The 26,999-nt window shown below is 49.6% G+C and overlaps 1 protein-coding gene across 5 annotated transcripts; it reads left to right on the plus strand.

Annotated features, from left to right (window-relative positions):
* Positions 1-1,312: 1,312 nt before the first annotated feature.
* On the plus strand, positions 1,313-26,671 carry pcm1 (pericentriolar material 1). Of its 5 annotated transcripts, none has more exons than XM_072670697.1 (40): positions 1,313-1,472; positions 4,655-4,772; positions 5,541-5,786; positions 6,106-6,408; positions 7,105-7,275; positions 10,320-10,457; positions 11,992-12,169; positions 12,358-12,467; positions 13,695-13,920; positions 14,133-14,274; positions 14,700-14,897; positions 15,015-15,178; positions 15,718-15,974; positions 16,111-16,229; positions 16,317-16,446; positions 16,686-16,850; positions 16,986-17,149; positions 17,232-17,444; positions 17,540-17,792; positions 18,162-18,307; positions 18,393-18,592; positions 18,715-18,886; positions 19,006-19,322; positions 19,524-19,697; positions 19,912-19,968; positions 20,520-20,692; positions 20,849-20,980; positions 21,075-21,189; positions 21,439-21,594; positions 22,259-22,356; positions 22,470-22,604; positions 22,882-23,073; positions 23,646-23,705; positions 23,804-23,978; positions 24,243-24,391; positions 24,520-24,592; positions 24,687-24,892; positions 25,027-25,119; positions 25,202-25,325; positions 25,829-26,671. In XM_072670697.1, the coding sequence occupies exons 2-40, from the start codon at positions 4,671-4,673 to the stop codon at positions 25,852-25,854; spliced, it is 6,252 nt and encodes a 2,083-aa protein (XP_072526798.1). In that variant the 5' UTR covers positions 1,313-1,472; positions 4,655-4,670; the 3' UTR covers positions 25,855-26,671. The 5 variants fall into 5 exon arrangements, with proteins under 5 accessions (XP_072526798.1, XP_072526799.1, XP_072526800.1 ...); XM_072670698.1 differs by having other exon boundaries at positions 19,527-19,697; XM_072670699.1 differs by lacking the exon at positions 19,912-19,968.
* The last annotated feature ends 328 nt before the right edge of the window (positions 26,672-26,999 follow it).

Genomic DNA, 26,999 nt, shown 5'->3' on the forward strand with positions numbered 1-26,999 from the left:
AGTGCTGACGCCGCCACATCACATGCATTCCAAAGACGTCCTTGATATCCTCGTCCTGTGAGGGTCCCGGCTCTCCGGTTCAGGCCGGAGTGTTGTGCAGAGTAGTAGAGCCACGGCGGGACCCGACTATGCAAGCTGGCAAGACGCACGATTAATAAGTGAGGAATGTTGGAGTGCCGATTATTTCTCAGTGCACCACTGGCTGCCTCAGAACCCCGAAGCCTAGTGGATCCACCCCCATGTTTAACAGTTGGCAAAGTATTCTTTTCAACCAAGGCTGCTCCTCAAATGTCCAAACATAGCTTTTGGGGGTCATTTTGGTAAAACCAAAGGTGTCCTTCTGATGATTCGTCCATGTAGATCCTGTTCGTGAAAGCACCGGCACTCCTGTGGCAGCTCTCGTGATCTGTCACATGGGAGTTATGGCCTGACTTTATTCTCATTTTTAGCGTTGAGCTATTTCATTGCCCCTAACAAATCAGTCAAGGGCTAATGAGTGTCTAAATTGCAGATAATGCCATGATTAACTTCCCTTCTTTTATTATTTTATTTTTAAAACTTTTTATTTCAATATATATATATATATGCAAAATATATGTAAATATATAGATTTGCTTATATATTTTAAATTCGCAAAAAATGTTTATTATTTAATGGTTTGCTGCAGTGGTTGAGTTGATTTATTTACGTGTTTTTTTTGTCATAAATAATCAACAAAACGTATAAAAAAGTTTATAGTGTATAAATATAACGGTATATACCTATATACATACCTATAAACATATGTCGCTGTATTTTATCTTGTTAAAATGTGCATTTTTTTAAATTTTATAGATTTATTTTATAGATAGATTTTTATTAAATAGATTTAATTTAAAATTAAATCTATATCTATGCTGTTTACAGTTATATATTCAGTTATATACACAGTTATATATTGCGATATTGCTCTGATGTCCAGCTCTTAAAAGACCCCTCATAATGTGGTGAAATCTGATATAATAGCAGATATAATTTAATAATTCAAATTTCTGAAACTTATTAATAATCTCCTCCATGACCAACTCCACTGGCGGGACGAGGGACTCGCAGGGGCCGGGAGTCATGTACACATCCGAGCAACAACCTAGTACCTCTCCTCTGGCTGCGTTTAATCACTCCTAAAATAATACAGCCGTTTTATTGCAGATCCACCTCAAAATATGACGCGAGTCCAACATTAAAAACTTCCATAACTGTCAGATATTTCTGGAGTTGAATGGAGCAGCTGTGGAGGAGAAGCCCCGTGCCCAGTATCCCTCCGCGCCGTGCGGCTATGTGGGGGAAGATGGCGGCCGCTCGGCAGCTGTAGGCTGGAGCTTGTTATTGGGAGGAATTCTGCAGCCTTTCCCGGAGAAACCTCCAGCGGCCGTGTGTCTGGGATGTCCCGGGCGTCTCGCTGTACGACTGGACTATACAGCGGATATACCAAGGTACCGTGTCCGTCGGAATAAGTCGTGAGGCGGCTGCTTTTCAGTCAGGAAGCAGGCCGGCGGAGACGCGGAGGAGCCTCCGCGAACTTGGAGCTCCGTAGCCGGCCAGATCAGCCCGCAGCAGCCGGGGTACCAGCCTGCCTGCCTTCGCCCTTTTCTTTTTATTGTTATTGTTATTAATTATGAGACATGTCTTATAACATGTTTTAGGTGTTTTTAGGTGATTTTAGGTGATTTCGGCTGATATTCGCCCTGTTTTCATGGTGGGTCTTAAGGCTGTGCTGAAGAGACACGGCGGTGCGGGACCTGCGGAGTGTCCCACTTTCCAGTGTTCTCCGGCGGCAGATTGCTAAGGGGGTCAGGGGGCTCCGGGGGCTCCGGGCTCCGAGTCTAGCTACATTTTCTAACCCAAAATAATAAAAATACCCCAAATAAAAAAATAATAAATGACACCGTACCGCTCATCTTCCTGACCTGCGCTTACCTGTGGCGTTAGCTAGGTCCCACTGTAGAGCGCCCGTCTGTGTGGAGATGTGGGGTGGAGGTGGCAGCAGCAGGTGCCGGTGCCGGTGCCGGTGCCGGTGCCAGTACCACAGCCATACCCGCTGGCTAGCTGACTAGCTAACTAGCTAGCTAACTTGATAGCTGGCTAAAGATGGCAGGAAACTGTGAAAGTGGGTCAAATAAAAAGTGAAGTAGCGAAGTGTTGGTGTGGGGGTTTAGCTGGGGGGGTTTAGCTGGGGGGGTTTAGCTGGGGGGGTTTAGCTGGGGGGGTTTAGCTGGGGGGCTAGACAGCCTACCTTGCCCGCTAGCTAACTTTAAGGCTGGCTAGCTAGGTTAGCTAACTGCTAGCTATACCTGACTGAGGGAATTTGCCGCTTTGTGCAGAAGTCGTGTTGATTAGCTTCCAGGCTAACAAGCTAAACAACAAAACTTTTTTGGTTTTTATTAGTATTAAATATTATTATTAATATTATTATTAATATTATTATTATTATTAATTGGCAACTAAAATAATTCATGAGTCAAATCTCGACTAATTCTCTTTACCGAGAGCTGCGGTCCTCCCAGCCGTTACCTCAGAAGTTCGTTAGCCTAGCTACATGCTAGCCAGCTAGCTCCAGCGGGACGCTATTTTCTACGTTTCTGAGGTATTTTCGGGCGTAAAGGGGCCCTGGCCCTGTTCTCCGAGGGCCGGCGTTGGGGAAGGGCTCTCCCCCGCAAGCCTCAGCGCTCTGTGGCGGCTTGTTGGGGCTAGTTAGCTAGTTAGCTAGATGGCTAGTTAGCTTCGTGGCTAACGCAGCCAAGTTTACCTCAGGCGCAGCGCGAGCCCCAGGCCGCGCCGGTTACCATGGTGACGGCGCCCAGCGCTGGCGGTCTTCTCTCAGCGCCGGCGCGGGTCTCCTCCACAGTGTGGACAAAAGTATTGGGACGCCTGCTTTTTTTTCCTGTTATTGGAGGAACTACTGGGAAGAAGTTGGGCTTTCTGCTGGATTTGGGAGGATGGAGCATTGCTGTGAGGGTTTGGTGAGGGTTTGGTGAGGTCACCGAAACCTCCGCTGCACCACAGCCCCTCTAGCCCACGCCTGGCATGGCCTGGCCTGGCCTGGCATTAGGCAGCATGGTGCCAGAAGGTTCTTGGTGATGGTGCTGTTGGAAGTACCTCTCTACAGGGGCTAGACAAGCTGTGTGGGTCAGCATTGGGTGCGTCTTGGGGGTCAATGTCCGAACTCTTCGGTGTCTTCGGTGGTCAAACAGGTGTCGATAGCCTGCCTCAACTTCCTTCAAGTCCCGAAAAAAAGTCTGAACCGTCCGAACTCTTATTGTCGGATCAGATTCGGGCCTAAATGTAGTTACATAGTAATGCACTCATTGCAGGGGCTGTCCACAAACATTTGGACGCATAGTGTATGCTTGATCTCGCGAAACGGCCCGTGACTTTTTGTCTCCGACCCGATTAGGCCCTAGGAAACCGGGGCGAGACAAAGCGAAAGCCAGGCAAGCATCTGTGCTAGGCTGGAAGCTAACCCTGCCTGACCAGCTTTGCTCACCATACGCCTGATGCGGTGCTGTAAACCTGCCAATCAGAGCAGAGCTCATCAGAATGATCATGAGCGCCCTGTCTGCTGTCCTGGGACTTACTCGGGACACCAGGTTGAACGTCAGACCCCCGGACCGAGGAGTGGGCCGAGGAGGGGACCAATGAACCGCTGGTGCTCAGGCAGGGGAGGAGCTGGCTTGGTAAGTCTCCTTAATCTTCCGCCTACAGAGAGTAACGGCAGACCGCTGCTGCTGTAACTTGACCCCTGTTTTACCTCGGCCTGCTCGTTTCCTGGACGCCGCGTTGTGTGTTTGGGTGCTTTATGGCGGGACGTGTTGCCTGGCAGCTTTTCAGATTACGCTAACGGCTCTTAAAAACACAATGAGCGTCCCGAGTAACTGCCTGCGCTCGGACAATCAGGCGGGCGGTTTCTACAACGCTGCCGCAGCTGAAGCCTTCCTTGTTTACGGTGCTTCGGCCGTCTGATCTGATTTCTGTCCTTTGGGAAAGGATAAAGGATATTCGGTGAATGTTTATTATTATTATTAATATTATTATTATTATTATTATTATGGTAGTTATTTCTCATTTTACTGCAACTAACAGAACCCGCACCAGATGGACACCTTCGAGACTTTACACCCCTCTACTAGCCCACGCCTGCCCTGGCCTGGTATTAGGCAGCATGGTGCCAGTAGGTTCATCATCATGTTGGTCCATCATCTGCTCCAGAGAGATGGTCAGCAGCACCGTCCACAGGGACTAGTCAGCCGCAGTGGGTGCAGCTTAATGTAGCTGAATGCGTTTATTAGAAGGGGTAAAGGGGTGGGTGTCCACAAATATTTGGACATAGTGTGTGTATGTACAGAGATTCTCAGTTTAACCAAATGTCTTATGGTCAAGCCCGTCTAGAGGGGAAAGAGCTGCAGGTCAGGTTACGGAATACGGGCCGTAAAAACGGTGTCCACACGTTTTTTGGTGGAATTTGGAAATCGCCCTGTGAGCAATAAAGCAGCCCACTTTAGTGAGTCGCTTTCTTCTGATGATGCATCGTGATCCAGGCGAGAGATTTGAGACGCTGTGCTGAGAGGTTCAAGGTCCTCGGGTCTAAAGCGTTGATCAGTGATCTTGTCTTCAGCAGATACTGAGTGCTTGAGATGGCAACAGGCGGAGCTCCGTTTGATGACTGTGCAGATGAGCAGGAGCTGCACAACTGGACCATCGCCAACGGCTGCCTGGACGACAGACTCAATAACATGGTACTTCGCACACCTTCAGCTTTGCAAGTCCAGTTTTTGCACTGCTGTTTTTTTTTCTTCTTCTTCTTCCCAGATTAATCCTTTAATTGTTCAGAGGTTTGATTAATACCCCATGCACTTACTTTCGGATGTCGTGAGGGTGCTGGGGGTGTAATGATGGAGCCCCCCCATCCCCCCCCCCCTCCCCAAACTGTGTGATTTGCCTGTTTTTATTAAATTGACTTTTTTTTTGTGGTAAAGGGACCACGGCTAACATCATCATCATTAATATAGTCCCCCATCCAGACGTTCATTTCACAGGCTAAATAAACACACCTATGAAACGCAGTCCTGTTGGAGATTTGTTTGATTGGCTATGTATCCATATCGGATGATTTTAGCCCAAATATACGGTCGGCCCAAAATTTAGCTGATCCTAGGAGCTGGTCAGATCATATGATCCCTATTTTGCAAGCAAAATTTTGCTGCAGCGTTAGACCCTGCAGTTCCTTATTCACTTATACACCTCGTCCACAACTGCAAAACACCTGTAAAGGCATTGTTGAAATCCCCTCTCCATTATTTTTTTATTGATCTATTTAATATATGAACAATATCCTCCTCAAACTCCTTTATAGAATGGGTGCATTTAACGTGTCCTGTGGGGGAAGCAGAGTAAAGACTTCTGACACCACTAGCTGGAGACCCCTTTTTGAGAGTACATGGCTCAGCCCAGTGCTGTGAGTCGTGATCCTCACATTCTGAGTTTCGCCCTTGCTCTCAACCCAGGACTGGGGAGTGCAGCAGAAAAAGCCGAACCGCTCGTCTGAGAAGAACAGGAAGAAGCTGTCGGCCATGTCCGAAAGCCGCCTGACCAACGACATCTCTCCAGAGTCGACTCCAGGGGCCGGCCGCCGTCGAGCCAGGACGCCCCACTCCTTCCCTCATGTGAAGTACACTACACAGATGTCCGTTCCAGACCAGGCCGAGCTCGACCGACTACGCCAGCGGATAAACTTCACCGACCTGGACGAGGTGAGCCGCTGGGCCATGAAGGAACCGAGTGATTGATTGTTGAGCTAAATAATTGATCCGTGAACCCCTTACCCTGGATATCATTGGCAAGGACCACGTGTAGTTATGAAATGATGTGAGATGGACTGAGGCAGGTATGAGATTTTCAGCTGAGCACTAGATAGGAAGCTGTGTTGTAAGGCTGGGATTTCCTGGAAATGTGTTGTAGAAAATCACGTATAGAGCATCTAAACGATCCAGGAAGAAATTCTCATAGAATTGTACTGTCAGATTGTTCCAGCTCATTTTATAACATCTGAACTCTTTCCCCGTCCCCCAGAGGAGCATCGGCAGCGATTCCCAGGGCCGCGTCACCGCCGCGAACAACCAGAGACAGCTGTCATCTGAGACCAAGAAACCCTTTAATTTCCTGTCACTACATGTCAACACTAACAAGAGCAGAGAGCCCTCTGCCGCCGCCCCCACCACGCCAGCGGGTAAGGAGCCGAAGAAGCAAAGCCCTGGGAAAGACCTGTTTTCTCCGATGCCTGCCTTGCCCGGTAAGGAGCCAGGTGGGCCGAACCGAAGCCCTGGGACAGCCGCGGAGGATCGAAGAGGGGAAGCGGTCATCGACAGCAGCCAGGTGACTGAACACAGCTGAAATGTACTGGTTTTGTGGAACGTGTTGTAGTGTAGACGTGGTGAAGGGAGAGATCAGATTTGGGGTCGGACTTTTACCTGCTGCGTCTATTAGTGGTCTATTAGCCCCCCAAAAATATCCAGGAGGCTCAGTTCCTGGTGTTGGGCGCAGTAGCCTCGTGGTTTCTGCACAAAACTGTAGAAGCTCCCAGTGTGTAACACAACCACCACCATGAGTGCTGGATAAGATTTCGGTGCCTTTTTAGCCTGAGCAGAGGAGCGTCTCTCGGGTGGCCGGGTCGGCCTAAGCTGGGCTTAAGTGATCGGGTTAAACTGAGCAGCTCAGGTCGGGACCTTTGGGTTTGTTTACATGGCCTGAACTGAAACGGGTGAAAATGCATCAGTGGAGAAAGGTCTGTTTTTGGTGTGTGTGTGTGTGTGTGTGTGTGTGTGTGTGTGTGTGTGTGTGTGTGTGTGTGTGTTGAGAAAGAGGTTTGATCTGGACTGAAACTGGAGCACAGATGTGAGAGGGAGCTTGGCGACGCGAGCAGTCTGAATTTAGGCCAGTTTAAAAATACGCCACCGTCCGTGTGGAGAGCATCATTGTAGCGCTCTCTCTCTCTCGCTCGCTCTCTCTCGCTCGCTCGCTCGCTCTCTCGTGTGTATGTAGGCTGCTCACTCTCCGTGTTTCCGCCCGCAGGTGGTTAGCAAGCTGGTGCAGATCCGCGAGTACATCAGCAAGGCCAGCTCGATGAGGGACGACCTGCTGGAGAAGAACGACGTTCCGGCCAACGTCGAGCGCCTCTCGCACCTCATCACGCACCTGAAGGAGCAGGAGAAGTCCTACCTGCGCTTCCTGCAGAAGATGCTGGTTAGTGGCTCCCGCTCTCTTATCTGCTGAAGCTTTAAAGGAGTGCGTCCGTGTTGTCCGGTGAGCTTAGCAGGACGGGAGACAGGGTTGAGTTCAGGCAGACGCTGGTCTTCTCACGAGGGGTGGGGAACCGCGTCCAGAGACCAGGTCTCAGAAGGTTGGACGTGGCGTGCTCTTCAGTCCTTTTGCTGTCTGTGCTAAGTCGCTAAACTTTAATACCGGCACTGACCACTGACTGGTTTGGTGTCAGGAATCGAGAGCACCGACGCCTTGAAGCCTTGACCTACTTTATTATAAAACCAAACGTTTAAACAACCACTAAAAGCCAGAAGAAATCATAAACCTCAACCTCTTACTTTAGTAGAGTTTCAGCCGTACCTGAAGACGAGCGCCTGAATGTGAAATTGCTGCAGCAGCGCTTTCTGTTTCTAAGCTGGTTATTGTTTTCCCTACCAGCTCGGGTTTCTGCGTTGTGGCCGTTTTTATTTTTTCAGCTCGGAAACTTTTCAGATGTGCTGCTGTTCGACCAGTAAACGCTGCTCTTTCAAGCTTTAGATCTTATTTTGTGGGAAAAGTAAGACCTATATGAATATTTTTCACGACTGTTTTCTAACTATCGTCCCTCACCCCCCTGTCTTCTCTGATCTCGGAAGCTAAGCAGGGTTGGGCCTGGCTAGTACTTGGATGGGAGACTTCCTGAGATTACCAGGTTAAGCTTTTTCATCCTGCCAACAATTAAAACTTCAGTACTGGACAGACGGCTATAAATCCTGATTATGCTTGTACTGGTTGAGTAGCTGCACATCTGAAAAGCTTCAGAGCTTTGAAACCATGAAAATCGCCACAGTGCAGTAAGCAAGTGGGGACGCATAATCTTGCTAAGCTGGTGTTTAAAATTCACATTTCATGTGAAAAGACACTAAACTTCAGTGCGTGGCTTTAAAACAAGCTGCTTAAACAACACATGGTGTTTATTAATGGTGATGACTACTTCTGACTGGCTGTTTACTGGTTGTGTAAAGTATGCAAACCAAAATATTCTATGAATAAATAAATAACTTTATGGTGTCTATGGTACGCTCTCTCTCTCTTGCTGATACCGAGACAGTGTATGTATACATTTCCCCCAATTCTTCTGGACAATATAAGCAGCCTCTCTGTTGGCACGTGAGACCATGTGTTGATGAGCTCAGACTGGACTGAATCTGAAAAGCTATTGTTGGTAATTGTATGAAGAGCAATAGCAGGTCAGGAACACCCTTGATTAACAGAGCGGCAGGTGAATGGTCAGGAGCTCGTCTCGTCTGAATCACGGTGAACCTTTTTGGTTCATGAGTTTTGTGTTTGTCTTTCTTGGCTCTTACATTTAAATACCATATAACTTTTATTTTTGAGTTCCTTCAGCCAGGCTTTATCCTGCAGTGCTGATCAGACGGTTTGTGTTACTGCCCCTGTGATTGATTGATTGGCTGTCGTCGTGTATCGTATGTAGAAGTGGGCAAGAGGACGATGTTTTATCGTATTGTGATACCGAATATAATTTCAAAGCATATGGAGGATATCATCAGTGCTTAATAAACATCGTCCTGATCAACTGCAGGTTTCATTACCAACCGTGGGATTAGACTGGTTTCATTAGATGAATACAATAGAAGGGTCTCTGATTTTTGGCATCGGTCACTACGGATGTATTTACATGTATCGCTCAACCCTAATCGTGCATCGTTCTGAAAGAAATTGAAGAAATGGTTGAAAAATGATGGGGGTGGTTAACTACAGATGCCGTGGGACGTTTAAAAATAAGCTATATAGTATTATAATGTATATAGTATATAATAATAAATTATAATAATAACAGTTTTTTGCTCTACACACAGCTTCATGTTTGATTGGACAGCTCCCTAACAAGTCAGTAGCATCAGTCCGCTGTTGAGCAGTGGTATCATGATGGCATCGTGATGTGGAGCGTACGTTTTGAGGCCGGGTTTGCGTACGAGGAACGCATCCTTGATCCGGACCCTAGGTTTTAAATTTAGTGCGTCCCTGTGTTTTGTTCCCGTGTCATTGGCTGCGCTTGACTAATGCGGTGGCTGTATCTAGGACGGCACATTCCCCTTTCCCCTCTCTCTCTCTCTCTCTCGGCTTTTGGTCCTCTGTTTGGCATCCTGAGCGGCCTTGTTTCAGAGATGGGGCTTTAAACTAGGAAAGGCTCTAGACTGTACAGACGCAGACAGACGCTAGGCTAGGATAAAGGACTCGCCGTCACCGCGCTCCTCCTGCTAAAGGCATGCAGTGTTTTAACGGCGCTGTGTAACGAGACCCGATTGCACTGCCCTAGATTTGAGGCTGGGCGATCTGACGCTGCGACGGTTTATCATATCGGGATACATTTATTGTGAATGCAGCACTTGATTCCTCGATTACGACCAAGGAATGAGAGACATGGCGTTTTCCCTTGACAGTCCAGAGTAGCCCTCTTCTATGACCCCTTCCCCTTGGATAGGGGCAGTACATGAACCCAAACAGTGGAGAAAGTATTAATAGAATAGCCATCAAAGAACAATGAGGGCAATTGGAGCTTCTGAGAGTTTGGAAGGAAGTAGGAAGTAGAGACGTTTCGCTAGTAGACATTTGTTCACTTTCACCCCAGTGCATTGTGGTCTAGCTCACCATCTTTCTCCATCGTTTTGTTTTGTTGTTGTATCCAAAGCACTTCATGGACTCACTCGCTCCCCCCTCACATGCAGCAGGCTGCAGATCCTCCACAAGGGGGTGCTGTTGACGGCGAAACTGCACTTGGTGCTTCAAATCACTGACACTGCGCGTCCTTGTTGTTGTAATGGGAATGATAGAAAGTTGCCACGCCCCCTGGGGGCGGGCTCCACTCCAGCCTCGGTTGTTGTTGTTCCACTTCATATCCAGGACTAAGAAGCTAAACTTTAGCCTGAGCAGCTAGGAAAGCGACTAGCCTTAGCCACGTACAGGCTTAGCCCTTGCTTCTGCCCTTTTAATGGGTTCTTCTCTGAACTCGCTCCGCTTTACAGGCGAGGGAGAATGATGATGAGGAGGAGGAGGAGGAGGAGGACGAAGGTGCCACAGTTGACTCGGCGGTGGGCTCTGGCTCGATGGCTGAGAGCACGTCTCTGAACTTAGAGCCGCGTTCAGAAGCCTCGGACGCCACCGTGAGTACCCACAGTGACCACCCACAGTGACCACCCACCCTCACTCTCTCCCTCCCCTCAGTCAGATGCCGCTCAGGCTTGTAGCAGGTGCAGAAACCGGGCGGCGTGCGGTCTTCAGCAGGTCGCCGGTGTCGCTTGCTTTAGCTCTGCTGCATTAGGGTAGTACCAGCTTGTACAGTGCTGTGAAATTCTTGTCTTTGCTTGCATGGGGTGGCGCTCTGATAGGAAGTTTGGAATGGGTATTTGAGCTGAATGAGGGGGGAGGGGGGTGTCTTATAATAATAATAAGAATAATAAGAATAAGTGATATTGGACAGATATCGTCCACATGATATGAGCATCGATGGCTTATCATACCAGTACTGGAAAGAAAACCTGCAACCGAAAGCGAAATGCAAAGAAATCCCATGAATTTCTTCCTTTTTTTCAGAGTTTTAAAAATCCAATCAGTTGATTAATGGAGGAAATGATCAGCAGATGAATCCATAATGAAAAGAATCAGCTAGAAACGCTGTGGTTGAAAAAGTGTCATTCCTTTAAGTCAGTGTGTAAATGTTTTATTATAATAATAATAACAAGATTTACGAAAAATCACAACAACAAGAGGAAGTACTGTGAGATCTTTTCTGAGATTATCAAAGCATGAATATCTCGCACTCGGGGATACTGGGGATACACCGATCCATCACTTTCTGTTTCCGATACAGATACCGATACATGAACTTTGTGGATCGGCCGAAACCAATCCGATATCGTTGTTAATTTAAATAAACCATAGACCTGACCATCCGGATTGATGTAATCATTACTTCACTAACTTTCTAAAAAATAAACCACAACAATTACTGATCACTAGCATTAATAACTGTGCTGGACCTCGTCGCAGTTTCGTCTGGGCTCAGGACTTTTATTCTGAACTCCAAAATCTGTGAGACTACAGAGGAGCGAGCAGCCCCTCCCTTCTCGATTCTCCTTCTATAGAAGACGAGCTGGATTACTCGCTGATGGCTGATGACCGGTCGAGGGCAACTCTGAAACCGGCAGTGCGAGAATCAGGTTTTTTGAATTGGTATCAGATACCTGATCTGGCTAATCATGATAGTTTCAGGCCACTATCCGATCCTAGTATCAGATCGGTGCGTCCCTAGTAGCAACCCTAATTGTCAGCAGCCCTACAGAGTAATCGCTGAGCCCCCACTGCCCGGTGGGTGATGCTGATCCGATGCTGCGGACTCTTTCACTTTCCTTTTCCCCTCGCTTTCGGTTTTAAAGCTCTCTCACAGCGTTAAATATGATCTGTAGACCACAGGCCGGTTTACAGAGGAGCCGTGGAGAGCCTGCAGGCTAATGCGCTTTGGCTGAGGGTGGAGTCGAAGCCCTCAATCAGCAGCTCCTCTGATCTAAACTGTGGAGCTGGATTATTAATAAACAAAGATCGGATCGGTACCGGCTGATATTCTTACTTTAGTAGACTCTGATCGGATCGGGGTGGGAGTTAACCTGATCGGGACGTTTCCGTCATTCCCCCTCTCAGGGCTGTGGTGTGCGAGGAGAGCAGAAGGAGGAGCTGGAGAACCTGAGGAAACAGCACGACCTCCTGCAGAAGATGCTACAGCAGCAGGAGCAGCTGCGGGCTCTGCAGGGCCGCCAGGCCGCTCTACTCGCCATGCAGCACAGCGCCGAGCACGCCATCGCTGTCATGGACGACACTGGTAAAACACACACACACACACACACACACACACACACACACACGGACCATATAGTGGCGTATCAGGTTTCACCACAGGGCTTGCATTACAAGCCCTATTCTACAGCGCATGACGACGCTGCTTCTGCGTGGTTGGCGTGGTTGTGTTGGCCTGTTTGTTTGAGATCGGACGTTTCTGTGTTGCTGCAGTTGTGACCGAGACTACAGGAAGTGTGTCGGGCATCAGTATTACTTCAGAACTTAACGAGGAGCTCAACGACCTGATCCGACGCTTCCACAACCAACTGCATGACTCTCAGGTAGGCCGGAGAAAGACGCTCAATGGCTGCAAATAATGAAATAATGATGAAATGGTAATGGAGGCATCGTTAGGCATCATTAATTAAGATCTCTAATGAGGGAGCGATAACATGGTACCTGCAGCATTGCAGACCATCATCAATAATAATAATAACAATAATAATAATAATAATAACAGTGTGTGATGGAGTTATCTTGGTTGCACTTACCAACATAACTGTTTTATTTTATTAATACCACAGTTATAGATATTATCCTATGGAAGGGAACAGGGGACGAGCACAGGCACTCGAGTGCTTGGTTAAGCATCACTGGTGTCAATAGATGTGTCAGCATAATGATTCAGTTACTACTATAAACGATTCAGCATCTATTGTAAATGATTCAGTAATATTATAAACGATTCAGCATCTATTGTAAATGATTCAGTTACTACTATAAATGATTCAGCATCTATTGTAAATGATTCAGTTACTCCTGTAAATGATTCAGTTACTCCTGTAAATGATTCAGCATCTATTGTAAATGATTCAGTTACTACTATAAACGATTCAGCATCTATTGTAAATGATTCAGTAATACTATAAACGATTCAGCATCTATTGTAAATGATTCAGTTACTACTATAAACGATTCAGCATCTATTGTAAATGATTCAGTTACTCCTGTAAATGATTCCGTTACTCCTGTAAATGATTCAGTTACTATTGTAAATGATTCAGTTAGTGCTGTTAATGACTTGTTTACTCCTGTAAATGATTCAGTTACTCCTGTAAATGATTCAGTTACTACTGTAAATGACTCAGCATCTATTGTAAATGATTCAGTTACTACTATAAACGATTCAGCATCTATTGTAAATGATTCAGTTACTACTATAAATGATTCAGCATCTATTGTAAATGATTCAGTTACTCCTGTAAATGATTCAGCATCTACTATAAACGATTTAGCATCTATTGTAAATGATTCAGTTACTCCTGTAAATGATTCAGTTACTACTATAAACGATTCAGCATCTACTGTAATGAATTTGAAAAATGAAAAATTTTTTGGAGAGAGACTCATAAGTGGAGTGAAATGGTGGAGAAATGTAGGATCTGGGCCCTTTAATTGCAGCGTGACCTGATGCAGCGAGGTGTGATGATGATGGTGGTAATTAATGTTCCACAGTTAATCGTGTTACGCTGACGTCTCTCCTCTCTCTCTCACCCTTTCATCCTCAGGCGGTCCCTGATAACAGGCGTCAGGCTGAGAGTCTCTCCCTCTCCAGAGAGGTGTGCCGCTCCCGCTCTACCCACAATCCCCGGGGGCAGCCGCCGACTGCCGCGTCGTCTTCGGCTAGTGCCAAACTCACCAAACTGCAAGAGCTCCAGGATAAGAAGCAGACCATGGACAAGATCCTACAGGAACTTCATTCGCTCCGAGATCAGACCCTCAACAACAGCTCCTGTAGGTCATCAGCAACTCGCCAGCCAAACTTCCCACAGCTGAGTTACCCCAGCGTGGCTGATCTCTCTAAAGTGATGACGTAAAAGAGGGGTTATTAGGAATGATGGGCTTGGGTGCCTAAAACCTCGGCCTGTATGCCTTAAATGGGTGGATGAGATCTTTGCTGATTGTGTGTGTGTGTGTGTGTGTGTGTGTGTGTGTGTGTGTCTCAGGTCGTGGTGCGTCTCAGCGCGCTGCGTGTGCAGGTGTATCTGAACGTCCGTCAGTTTTGGGGCGGGAGGGGAATGGCGCTTGTGCCGCTCGACAAGATTCCTCCACCTATGATGACGACAGCCACCCAGCTGACAAACTCAGGTACTGCAACAGCAGTGGGGTGCCAAAACTTTTGATAAAAAAAACTCATCCAATAAGTTTGACTTAAAGAGCGGCGTCCACACACTTTTGGCCAGACTTTTTACCCCCCTGAAGCTCATCCAATATTTGAGCTAATAGAGATGTGTCCATAAACTTTTGACCAAAATGTGCGGTGCTGAAACCTTCGCTTAAAAGCCCATCCAATATGTTTGGCGGTGTGAATAGAGCGGTGTCCACAAACTTTTGGCCAAAACATTCGGTGCTAAAACCTTTGCTTAAAAGCTCGCCCAATACATTTGGCTTATAGAGCAGTGTCCACAAACTTTTGGCCTAAATGTGGGGAGCTCATCCGTGTTTGGCCGACAGAGCTGTGTCCGCAAACTTTTGACCGAAAGCTCGGTCCCTCTCCCTCTCTCCGCCTGCAGGAAGCTGAAGGAGGTGCACAAGCGGCTGAACGAGCTGAGGGAGCTGGTTCAGTATTACGAGCAAACCTCCGACATGATGGTGGACGCGGTCAACGAGAACGTCCACGAAGACGAGGAAGAGGCGACCGAGGACGGGTCTCTCTTCGAGGCGATGTTCGACTCCGAGCAGGAGAACCGAGAGCCCGTCACCACCATCAGGTACTCTGGTGCAGGTGGAGGAACGGGGCTGCGCTGGATATCGGCTGTTTAATAGCGGGTGTAGTTTTTTATTAATGATGATGATGATGATGATGATGGTGGTCATGTGTGTGTCAGGAACCCCGCCCAGCCCCAGGCCGCAGGGAACTGGATGGATATGAACACCCTAACCAACGCTTGCAGCAGCTCCAACAACCGAGACGGCCGCCTCAACTCCGAGTGTGAAATCAACAACCGCTCCGCCGCAAACCTGCGCAGCCTCAACATCCCGTCTGTGATTGGTCAGTCCTCCCTCAGTCCTCCCTCTGCCTAGAAACGTTACGTAGCACCACGTAACTCACGCTCTGCTTTGTTGGCTCAGCAGCTCAAAGCCCGAGCCATGCCTCCTCGCCATCGGCAGCCGGAGTCTGAGACGGCACAACCGACCGGCTGCAGTTGGGGAAGAGGCAGTGGCTGGCTTTGCCAGTCTAGTGCCGGGAGCGTTGCCAGTTCTAGAGGGGCTACGAATAGAGGGGTGGGTCAATCGGCAGTACGTAAGCCTGGCTGGATCGCTGGTTCGAATCCCGGTCATGCCTCCAGGCCCCGAGAGAGCATTGCTCAGGCCTTGCTCTCTCTCCATGGTGGGTAGATCCCTCTCTCTCCCGCTGGCCGCCGCTGGCGTCTGACTTCCGTCCAGACGCGTTAGTTGGCTGCCCGCTGATGTTGCATCGGCGGCAGTTAGACTGTGGGCGCGTCGTCGGGGGCGTAGGTACGGGTTGGGTAGTCGATTCAAAAGCAGTCGATTGTGGTGGTCCGACGTGCGCACCGTTCCTTCTTTCAGAGTGCCAGTATAACCGAGACGGCCCTTACACCGGCACCAAGAACGGGAACGGCGCCGGAGACGACGACGACGAAGACGACGACGACGACGCCGTAGAGGGCGAAGAGGGCCCGCGGCGGAGGAGAGACAGCTCCGGTTCAGGCTCGAGTCGCAGGAGCAGTATTGCCGGGGATTCGGAGTTCGCTCAGAAAGTCCACCGCCTCCAAACGGCCAAGCAGAAACTCCGGCAGCTCCAGGAGCTCGTTGCCATGGTGCAGGTCAGTGACGGGTGACTGGTGACGGGTGGCAGATTAGCAGCACGCACTTCTGCAGTGCTGCCGGTTGTTTGTTTGCTTACGGTTCGGTTTTATAAAAGCTCTAAGCCGGAGCGCACGGACTGTACGTGTTTTACAGAGCGATGACACGGACGCTACTGCGGCCAATGAGGACGAAGGCTTGCACCAGCAGCCCAACAACACCAGAGCGACCGCACCCAAGGCAAAGCGAGAGCTCTCCCTCTCTGACAAGGCCAGGTGTGTGTTTGGGGGCTTTTTTGGGCCTAATTTCTGTTTATTTACTGAATGTAAAATATCCTAATCCCGAGTGTTTGTGTGCTTCAGGGAGAAGCTCTATGAGGAGAAGCTGAGGCAGCAGCAGCAGGAGCTGAAGCAGCTTCATGAAGAGAGACAGAGGCTGATGGAGATTCAGGGGAAAATACAGGACCTGCAGTGGGCGTGTCCTGATTTACAGGTGTCAGTCTTAAATTTCCATGCTTCCTCTTATTGATGAATGGGCTTTAGCCCTCAGTCGGGCTCCACCGTTGCCAAAGAGCCCAGTTTCAGTACTAATATAGAACCATTCTTGCTACTAGGGTCATAGAATGTAAATCTGAGGACCCCCAAAGATCAGCAACGCTAGCTGGTCCCATGTAAACTCCTCATCCGTGGCTCGTGGCCTCACTAAATGTCCTCGCTCTGTTCTGCTCCCAGTCCTCCATCTCCAGCAGTACCAGCGGGGCGATGATGAAGAAGCTCCCAGCCGCCGCCTCCACCCCTGCTCCTGCTCCTGCGCCGTCGTCTTCTACGGCCAAGAGCAACACCGCCGTCCCGAAGCCTGCCAGTGACCCTGCCCCTGTAGCGGTCACGGACAACGAGGTGAGAGCCCCCCACAACGTGAGAGCCCCCCCCCCCTCCCCATGGACCTGGCTACGAAGACGAGTCTTCCCATGATTAAACTAATCGTGAGTCGTGAGTGACCTTTCTGTCCTTATCTCTCTCTCTTTCTCTCAGCTGTGGTCGGAGATGCGCAGGCACCAGGTGTTGAGGGAGGAGCTGAGGCAGCGGAGGAAGCATCTGGAGAGTCTGATGGCTGAACAGCAGAGGAGGAGCGCGCTCACCGACTCCCCCTACAGGAGTGACGCACAAACCCCACGCAATTACAGCCGTGACGAGAGGTACAACAGCTGTGTGTTTGCTGCTCAGCCCCTGACTGCGCTCACGGTACATTTCCCTGATCAACGGATTTTGCGTTTTCAGGACTATGGCCACTTGGGGTGGCTCCACACAGTGCCCACTGGGTGAGGAAGACGACGAAGACTACTCATCTGCGCTTGGGGCAGAAGAAGAAGAAGACGACGACATGGAGGAGGAGGATGACGACGAAGGGGAAGAGTCCAGCTCCACGGACGAGCCCCACGCATATCCCAGCAGAAAGCATCGCGGCTCCAGCGGCAGGAAGAACAGGGACAGGTAGAGGGAGGGTGTATAAATAATATATATATATAATATTTAAATAATAAGTGCATGTAAACATGTCTCTCGCTCTCCTCTTCCTCCTCCTCCAGCGTAAAAGCTGTGGGTGAGACATCTGGACGCCCCTCGCCCCGTAGGCCCCGGCCCCAGCACCGCCAGCAGAGCGAGAGGGAGAGGGCGTGTCCCAGATCTGAAACGAGGAGACAGGAGAACCTGCGTTGGGCCGCCGAACTCTCCGCCTCGGAGGGCACGGCACACGCTCACTGGCAGGAGCAGATCGCACAGCTGCAGAAACAGCTGGACTTCAGCACGACCATGTGCCAGACGCTGCTTCAGGACCAGCAGGTCAGTACAGGAAGGCCAACAGTCTGTTTTCACGCCCATTTCCGCATGCGGCATTTAAACAGCAGCGCCGCTTGTGAGTATATCTCCACTGGTGGGCGCGGTGGTCTCGAAATGAGGGGCGTTCAGGTCAGTTTCTGGAGTATTGCTGCGTATCTCAGCAGCGGAAAACACAGCAGGAGCTCCACTGACTGAGAACAGCCTAGTCAGACCGCCAAGGTCAGGCTGACCGCCCCTGGCTCTTAAAGGGATGGCGAGAGACACGCCGATTGGTTCATTACTGCACCTTACGCCCTAAATCAAGCTGCGCAGTGCACGTTTGACTAAAGACCCCTAAAACAGCCCCCTGTGTGTTTGTGTGTGTGTTCGCAGACTCTATCCTGCATGCTGCAGTCGGTGTTGACCGGGCCGTATAACGTGCTGCCAAGTAACCTGGGCTCCCCGCAGGTTCCTCTCATCATGCACCAGCTCAACCAGTGCTACACACAGCTTGCCTGGCAGCAAAACAACGTCCACAGGTATGCGCTCCTGCACACACACGCTTACGAGAATTTTACAGCACCATGTGGAAACCTGGATATTGAGACCCTCTCGTGGCAACAGGTTGAAGCAAGTTCTGAGCGAACTTCTCCGACAGCAGCAGCAGCAGCAGCAGACGTCAGGGCAGCAGCAGCAGCAGTCCTCCTCATCAGGACAACAGCCGCATCAGACTGCTCAGGATTCTGCCTCGCTGTTTTTCCCCTTTCCTCCTATCGGCACACTGGGCATGTCTGGCATCGCCAACTTCTCCCCGATGTCGACTGGTGGGTGCATAAATGTTCAGAAATGTCCTTCTCCTGTGAGGTTGACTGGATGTATAAAAGCCCTTGATGCTTTCTTGCTTGCTTGATCGATCTCCCGTTTCCATTTCTGTCGGTTCTTCCAGGTTTCACCTTCTCTCCGCTGTTCCCGCCGACGGGGCCGGAGATCCAGCAGACGTCTGGCATTCAAGCCAGTCCGGGGCCGCAGCCGCACGACCCCAACATGTCCCTCAAAACCGAGTACATGAGCTTCCCCCCACCGCTGCAGAGGACTCCGCTCAACAACGCTGACAAACGGTACTCACAATGGCTTCCCACAATGGCCGTGCCCACAGACACATTCTCACATAGACACATGTTATCAGAAAACACTGACCGCACTGACCGTTCCCGTCGTCTCCTCCTCCGTCTCTCAGCTCTCAGGGTGACCCTCACGGCTCCAGCTGGTTAAACTCCTCGCTGAACAGGTCGTGTGACCAGCGATCAGCTCCCGTTCCCTCGGACCGCGGTCAGGCTCAGCTGCACTCTCCCTCCTCGTCTCCGGTGCCCCGGCCCCCCGGCTACGCTCCGGAGTCGCAGGACTCTCTGAGCAGCCTGCCGGACCGAGCCGAACCCACCACAGTCACCAAAACGTTCAGGCCGGGGCGGAAGGCCTCCGCACAGGCCAGCTTGGCATCCAGAGACAAGACTCCCAAGAACCGCCGCCGGAGGGGAAAGGCCCCCAAGAACACCGGTGAGGTTTCAGCTCCGTTACTGTAGCCTGTTAAAAGTTTCGGAAACTCCAGATTTGAGTGTTTCTGAGGGACCTTCTGGAACCCCCCCCACCATCTAAATCTTGGTCACCTCTCATACCAAGGCTCTTCTGTGGAGTATTTTTGGGCTTCTTGCAGTTGATGGTCATGATTCTGAAGGTTCTGTCCCGCTCTTCTCACAGCAGGTCTGGACAGCGATACTGGTTCGAGCGCCACAGAGTTTGGCCCGGAACGAGAGAGGGAGCGTTCCACTCACCCAAAACCTCGGGATACGAACCAGAGCCTCCTGGATAAACTCACCCAGGAGAAACTGGACAGCAAAACCAAGAACAGCAAACACAATGACGTCTCGTCGGGTCAGTCTCTCTGTTCTCCACGCTCCTCAGCGTAGGGTTTCTGGACCATGCTCCATTCATCGTTTGCGTAGCGTTTATCCAAGTGGCCTCATGGTCTTCTTCAGTTGTCCTCATATGGTCATGTGATCCGTCCTGTGTGTCTCGGTTTAATTTGTCATTTCTGTTCCACCGTTCTGTCAGGCTTCATTTTTCATTTCTTTTGGTTTTCTCACAGCGTATGCTTGGAGAACCCCCTTCCTCTCTAACCGAATCGCATGCACAGAAGCTCCAGGTAACACTAAACCCACCCACCAGTCTTAACGGCTTCCTCTTAATCTCCATTTGCTCGCATCTTCTTTTTTTTTTTTTTTTTTTTTACGTTTGCTGTGTTTGTTTGATTGTCGGCCTGTTTGGCCTGTCCTATGTGCGGAAAACTGGACAGGGCATTGAACCCATGTTGGCATATTGAACCCAGGGCTTATTTACTATGGTCTGAGTCTATTGGGTTAGATGCTTTCTGGTCCTGGCGTTAAGTGTACATTTACATTTAGGGCATTTAGCAGACGCTCTTATCCAAAGAGCTTCACTGTTTACTCAAGAATAACCTCAGCTAGTTTAAATAGACTAAAATCAGACCATAGTACTCTTCTCTTCGCCTGAGTACTCTCAGAAGAGGAGGGTCTTCAGTCTGGGTTTGAAGACCGCGAGCGTTGGACACCCAAGCGAAAGCTCGTTCCTCCACCAAAAAAAGTCAGAAAGATCAGATTATTAATGATTATTAATGATTGATTATTTCTCCTATATATATATAATTAGATTTTATTGAAATCTGTCTCCCTGAAGATGCTAGCAGTGACTTCTCCCTGTTTGAGGCTCTGAGAGAGACCATCTACTCCGAGGTGGCCACGCTCATCTCCCAGAACGAGTCCCGGCCTCACTTCCTCATCGAGCTGTTCCACGAGCTGCAGCTGCTCAACACCGACTATCTGCGCCAGAGGGCGCTCTACTCGCTACAGGTAACGCCCCTGCATATATATATATATATATATATATATATATATATATATATTGTTTCGGAGTTGGGGAATGTAAGCGACAAAAGCTGACCTGTCTCTCTCTCTCTCTCTCTCTCTCTCTCTCTCTCTCTCTCTCTCTCTCTCTCTGCTTTGTAGGATATCGTCACCAGGCACCTGACGGAGAAGAGCGTTGCCGAGGAGCCAGGGTCGTCCCTGGGGCCGGCAGTTTGGGCTGCGGGGTCGCAGTCTGAGCTCACTCCCAGCGAGAGCTTGGCCACGACCGATAATGTGAGGAGCGCACAGATGGACGTGTCCGTTATTACATGCTCTGTACCTGCATATTCAAGCGAAAGAAACGGACTGACGCCGTGTTGTGTTTCAGGACCTGTCCGATAAGGACGTGAGGGTGAAGGTGAGGAAGGATGGAGACTCCGTGGATAACGAGAGCCTGATGTCCACTTCCTCCAACCTGGAGCCCTTCGCCAGCGACGATCTAGGTAAAGGCACGCACGCACATGCTCTACTAATTGGACTAAGAACCAGTAGCCGTAGGTAGCAAAGAATGAGGAGATCATCTGCAGGACCAGCTGACGGGTGGTGTCGGGTGCGCTGCTTGGCTGACTGTAACCCTCATCAGTGTGTCCATCTTTCTCCCTCTGTCTTCTTCCTCCTCTTCCCTCTTCATCCCCCGCTCTCTCTCTCTCTCTCTCTCTCTGTCCCTCTCCCACCCCTCTCCTCTGATGCAGGTAACACGGTAATTCATTTAGATAAGGCTCTGGCCCGTATGCGTGAGTTTGAGCGCATGAAGCTCAAGGCGGAGTTTGCTGTCCCTAACCCTCAGCTTTCTAGTGCTGCTGCTGCTGCTGCTTCTACCGCCGCTGCTGATTCAGCTTTTACTGAAGGTACTGCAGCGCTCAACCTCTAGACTATACACTATCCTAACATGAGGCTTACCACGCACCGCACCGATACCAGACTGATGCTAGGCAGGGAGCGGTACCTCCGTAGATAGTCATAGCTCATGTAGAGCGGCTTCTGTAGCATGTAGGGGATCTCGGTTAAAGGAAAATCATGTATGTGGGGCTAGAGGGGTGTAGGGGCAGTGGAGCTGAACTGCGGTCTCTTCATACCTTTTGGAATAAGGTGGAGAAGCAGAACCCCACTGTATGCAATCGGAGCCACCGATCCTTCCCAGTATGAAGGAGAGAGACGAGCCGAGGGGGGAAAGCTTGCTTGCTTGCTTATTTATTTATGTATTTATTTCATATTTTAGCTGCCGTTCCACTTCCACAAGTATCAGGGTTCCCATGCATTCTAGAAAGTCTGGAAATGTAAAGATTAATATAAAGAAAATGAGAAGATTGGAAATATGAGTGAGGTACTGGACACTACAGAGAGATTGCATATATTTAAACTGCTCTTATAATTTGAGGGCTTTGCATGTAGTACATGGGGGTTGTTGGCCCGTTTCTACGCTCCTAACGTATGTGGTCCTATAGAGAAACTTGAGAATCTGGCTCGTCTCCTCTAATCATTTCCCCTGTGTGTTCGTTTGTCCGTGCGTAGGGCCGTCCTCCGCAGACGTGCGGTGTCCTCAGATCGACACCCAGCAGTTGGACAGACAGATCAAGGCCATCATGACTGAAGTTATCCCCTTCCTGAAGGTAAGAAGGCTGCTGTTCCTGAACAGGCAACACGCTGGCCAGAAGGTGGTGCTAGACTAACCTGAGATGATCTCTTGTCCCTCTCTCTCTCTCTCTCTCTCTCTCTCTCTCAGGAGCACATGGGGGAGGTGTGTTCTCCTCAGCTGCTGACGTCAGTGCGACGCATGGTGCTGACGCTGACTCAGCAAAACGACGACAGCAAAGAGTTCATGCGCTTCTTCCACAGGCAGCTCGGAGGCATCTTGCAGGTAGCCTTCACACAGGGGCGCCCACACGTGCTCTTCACTGCATCAAGCCAGAGAAGGCTCAGAGAGGAGCCTTTTCTTAGTGTCGTAGCCAAGGGCAGTACACAAGAAGGCTGGGTCTCAAACGGCACACTAACAGTCCCTCTAAATGGGGACATAATGTGGACATTTTATTAGAACCACTCTCTCTATAATCTGCATGTGAGGAACACACACACACACACATCTAATACACAGTGTGTGTGTGTGTGTGTGTGTGTGTGTGTCTGTGTGTGTGCAGGACTCTCTGAGCAAGTTCGTGGGACGCACACTGCAGGACTGCGGCGAGGACCTGCTGGTGGAGATCTCAGAGATCCTCTTTAACGAGTTGGCCTTCTTCAGGCTCATGCAGGACATCGACCAGAACACCCATCGAGCCAAGAGACGCAGCGACCCCACACCGACCAGACACACCCCCACCGCCGCCGCCGAGGTAGAGACTGCAAGTTTAGTTTAGTTAGTTAGTTAGTTTTGTTAGCATCACTACTACGCTGGCTGCTCTGTCGGCCCAGCTCTGCCAGCTAACTTTAAATCAAGCCTAAACCTAAAGTAATGCTAAGCCTGACAGTAAGCCTAACCTTAAATCAAGCCTAAACCTCAGGTGAACCTAAGCCTGACATCGAGCCTAAGCCTGACATCAAGCCTAACTTTAAATCGAGCCTAAACCTCAGGTGAACCTAAGCCTGACATTGAGCCTAAGCCTGACATCAAGCCTAACTTTAAATCAAGCCTAAACCTCAGGTGAACCTAAGCCTGACAGTAAGCCTAACTTTAAATCAAGCCTAAACCTCAGGTGAACCTAAGCCTGACATCGAGCCTAAGCCTGACATCAAGCCTAACTTTAAATCAAACTTAAACCTAAAATAATGCTAAGCCTGACAGTAAGCCTAACTTTAAATCAAGCCTAAACCTCAGATAATGCTAAGCCTGACCTCAGCTGAGGTCGAACTGTGCTAATATCTCCGCAGCAGATCTCTGACCTGCTTTCTGGCGTTTTTCCATCAGGTGAAGAAGTCTGGCGAAGCAGAGAAGACCTTCTCCCCGTCTTATTTTGACGAGGATAAAGTAAGTCACGGCTCGGGACGGTTTTGTGGGACTGATTTTTACCAACACGGTTCAAACTGCCAGCGGTGCTTAGAAACCCTGCCTGTCTTTCTCCGCAGGACCAGGATGAAACCGAGCAGGGTGACGCGTCTCTCAGCCTTAAGGGAGAGGGGAAGCCAACAGAAGAGAAAGAAGGACTGAGCAGCAATGCCTCAGCGGGAGAAGAAGAAGAAGAGGAGGAGGAGGAGGAGGAAGAGGAGGAGGAAGACGGAGAAGCCCTGCCCCTCTCCATAAGTGAGTTTCTCTCTGATGAAGAGTCGCCCTCGTTGGTTTGGGGGACGCTGCTGAACGTAACTAGAAGAATCTAATGGACGGTAGAGAGAGTTGGTACGAGTGTGATACTCAGGGGGCGACTGAACCCCCTCATGCTCAGTAGTTAGAAGGGATGTCCTCATACTTTTGCCCAATTCTATACACCCCAGCTTATAAAAGGCCCATTTCTAAAATGCGTATCTTACTGATGAGTCGAACGGCTCTGATCCGTACTCCCGCCGTTAGGCCTGTCCAAAGCAGAGACGCAGGCGCTGAATAACTACGGCAGCGGGGAGGACGAGAACGAGCTGGAGGACGCGGAGGAGTTCGAAGCCGGGCCTGCGGAGGTGCAGACGTCCCTGCAGGCCTCAGACAGCACGGCAGAACAGCCGCAGGTGAGTCGTCGGGTGAGGGGAGCCCTGCGGGACGGTGATGTAGACGAGCGCCTGCTGAACCCCTAAAATGAAGGCCGGCTTTGTCTAGCGGCCAAAATTGACTGGAGACGTTGTCGTCTTGTTTACAGTGCAATGGAGTTTTGCCAGATGGAGCGTCCCGAGAGTCCAGATCAGACCAGGAGAGCACCGAAAGCAACGAGGGTGTGTGTCTCCAGCTCCTCTCTTCCCTCGGTTTAACTGTGTCTAGTAAATTCACACAAGTTCATTTCACCTCTGCTTCTTTCCGACTCTGCAGTGAAAAGCACTAAATCTGAGTCCATCGAGGTGATGGACTCTCCAGAGGAGGAGAGGGACGCAGGGGGCTCTGAAAGCGAGCGAAAGGAGGATTCTCCCGTCCCCGCTGCATCCTCAGGCCCGGAAGCCTCGTCAGCGCAGGAAAGTCATCAGGACTCCACCACCGCCAGCCCTCAGACGGACTCCCCCGTCATGGTTAATGCTGATGTAGGTCGAAGATCCGTAAAGATGGGTTTTATTGCATACAAACAAAATCATAAAAACGATGATTACGGCGATTACAGAACCTTACTGAAGCTTTTTAAGCAGCGTGTATTAAAGAGTGGTCCTCTCACACACAGGAGGTGGGGTCTGGGAACACCAGTCAGAAATCTGACGAGGAGGACTTTGTCAAGGTTGAGGACCTCCCGCTACAGCTCTCAGTAATGTGTGAGGTACGTCGTCGTAGCGGGGGGGGCGGTGTTAGTGTGTGTAGTAGTGTGTACTTCATTTTCTTGTCTGTGTTTGTGGGATCAGGAGGAGCTGCGTAAGAGGATCACGGCTGAACAGAGGAACAATAACCTGTCCTCGGAGATCCTGAACGGGGCTGCAGAAGGAATGACCGGACTTGTGGGCAACGCACATGCTCTCAAAGAGCCTGGTAAGAATCTTTACTACAGGGTAGGGCTGGGCGATATGGCGAAAGATCTAGATCACGATATTTAAAGCCTGTTTTCACGATACTCCCTAAAATCACACATCAGATCCTCTCCCGTACTGAACGCTGCTCTTCACCCTCTGTCGGTGCTTTAAAAACAGTGCAGCAGATCACGCTGCCTCTGATTGGCTGATGTTCCCTACCTACCCCATCTAGCCACACTTCTCTTTTCGTCGGAAGTGGTTGGTCTTCAGGCTGATCATCGTATAATAGCTTCAGCTTCTAAATTCAAGTCCAAACAAATGTTTCTATCCTCCTCATAATCCATGTTTCGAGTCTGGAGCTTCTGAAGCTTCTGGAGCTGGAGCTTCTTGCTATATTGGCACTCCTAGAAAGTCTTTCTCAGCCAATCAGATTGCAGTAAAACGTTTAACATTAAAGAGAATTAAGGAATTTCTCTTAAAGTATTTTTTTGATTTAATTCTTTTTTTCTTCTTCTTCTACAGAAACTATCGGAGCCCAAAGTGCTTAAAAAAACGGCCTTTTTATCAGCGCGTCCTCGCGGCGACACTACAGAAGCATCATCTTCACTCTTAACAGAAATTCTTTAATTCCTCAAGATTCCTTGGAAAGCAAGTTGAACCCACGTAGAGCGCCGTTGCGTTACTCCAAGCTGCTTTTAACGGTTCACCCGGCGAGGCTCTCCGTACGCTTCGTTTTTTTTACGTTGAATGTTTTAGAGCGGTTGTAGGAGGCCGTGTTTGAAGCGGGGCTTTGAGTCGTCCCCCTGTTTTTGTAGTTTAACTCCTCCTTCTCTTAAAGCCGAGCCTCACACTGGAAACCTTTCTCCCTCCATCTCTCTCTCTCTCTTTTCTTTCCTGGTTTTATTTTCTTTGCTTCTTTTAACTCCGTGCCTCCTCGCTAGAAAGCCCCACAGCCTCCTCCTTATATGCACTTTTACCCCCCCCCCCACGGCAACCACAGGCCAGCTCGGCGTTTAGACGCTGGTACCGTTCGCGCTTTAGTGAGTCCGAGCTGGAAACGGCAGTCGAATGATTTTCTGGTCCCAGTTTGGCTGAAGTGGGATAAAGTGGCCTGTGAGCTGAAAGCTGGGTCTGGAGAGGAACCGTGAGCGCCGCTCTCCGCTTCTTCTTCTCTCTCTGGTTATTTCGGCCTTAATGCACTCTCTTCTCTCTCTTCACTCTTCTTCCTTTTTTTATGTTTTCCTTTCTTTTTCTTTCTGTTTTTTAATGTTGGCCTTTTTCAGTGCTTTGGGTTCTCTCGCCCGGTTCGATTCGGTTTGTCGTGTGTATTTTTTTTTTTTTTTTTTTTCCATGTGATTCTGATTCTCACATGTTTATGTTGAGGTTTTAATAAAACGAATAAAACGTTGGTTTTTACCTTTTCCCTCTGAAGCTCGTGCCAGCTGTCTTTATTTACGTCACAGGAGTGATCTGCCGTAGACGAGCAATGTGGGGTGCCTGCCTATCGGGCTGTCTGAAGCTGTAGCCTAAGAGTTTCGAGCTGTGCTTCAGGCGTTTCTCGTTTCTGTAGACACTCGTTCCAACGATCAGCAGCCGCGGGCTCCTCTGAGCAGCTGCCGAGCCCCCCGAACCGCAACGTGTAACTGATTAGCTCTCCTAGCAGGAGAAGACTAGATCAGGGGAGTAGGCTTTA

The sequence above is a fragment of the Salminus brasiliensis genome, chromosome 24 (assembly GCF_030463535.1).
Source record: "Salminus brasiliensis chromosome 24, fSalBra1.hap2, whole genome shotgun sequence".
In the NCBI taxonomy this organism is placed as follows: domain Eukaryota; kingdom Metazoa; phylum Chordata; class Actinopteri; order Characiformes; family Bryconidae; genus Salminus; species Salminus brasiliensis.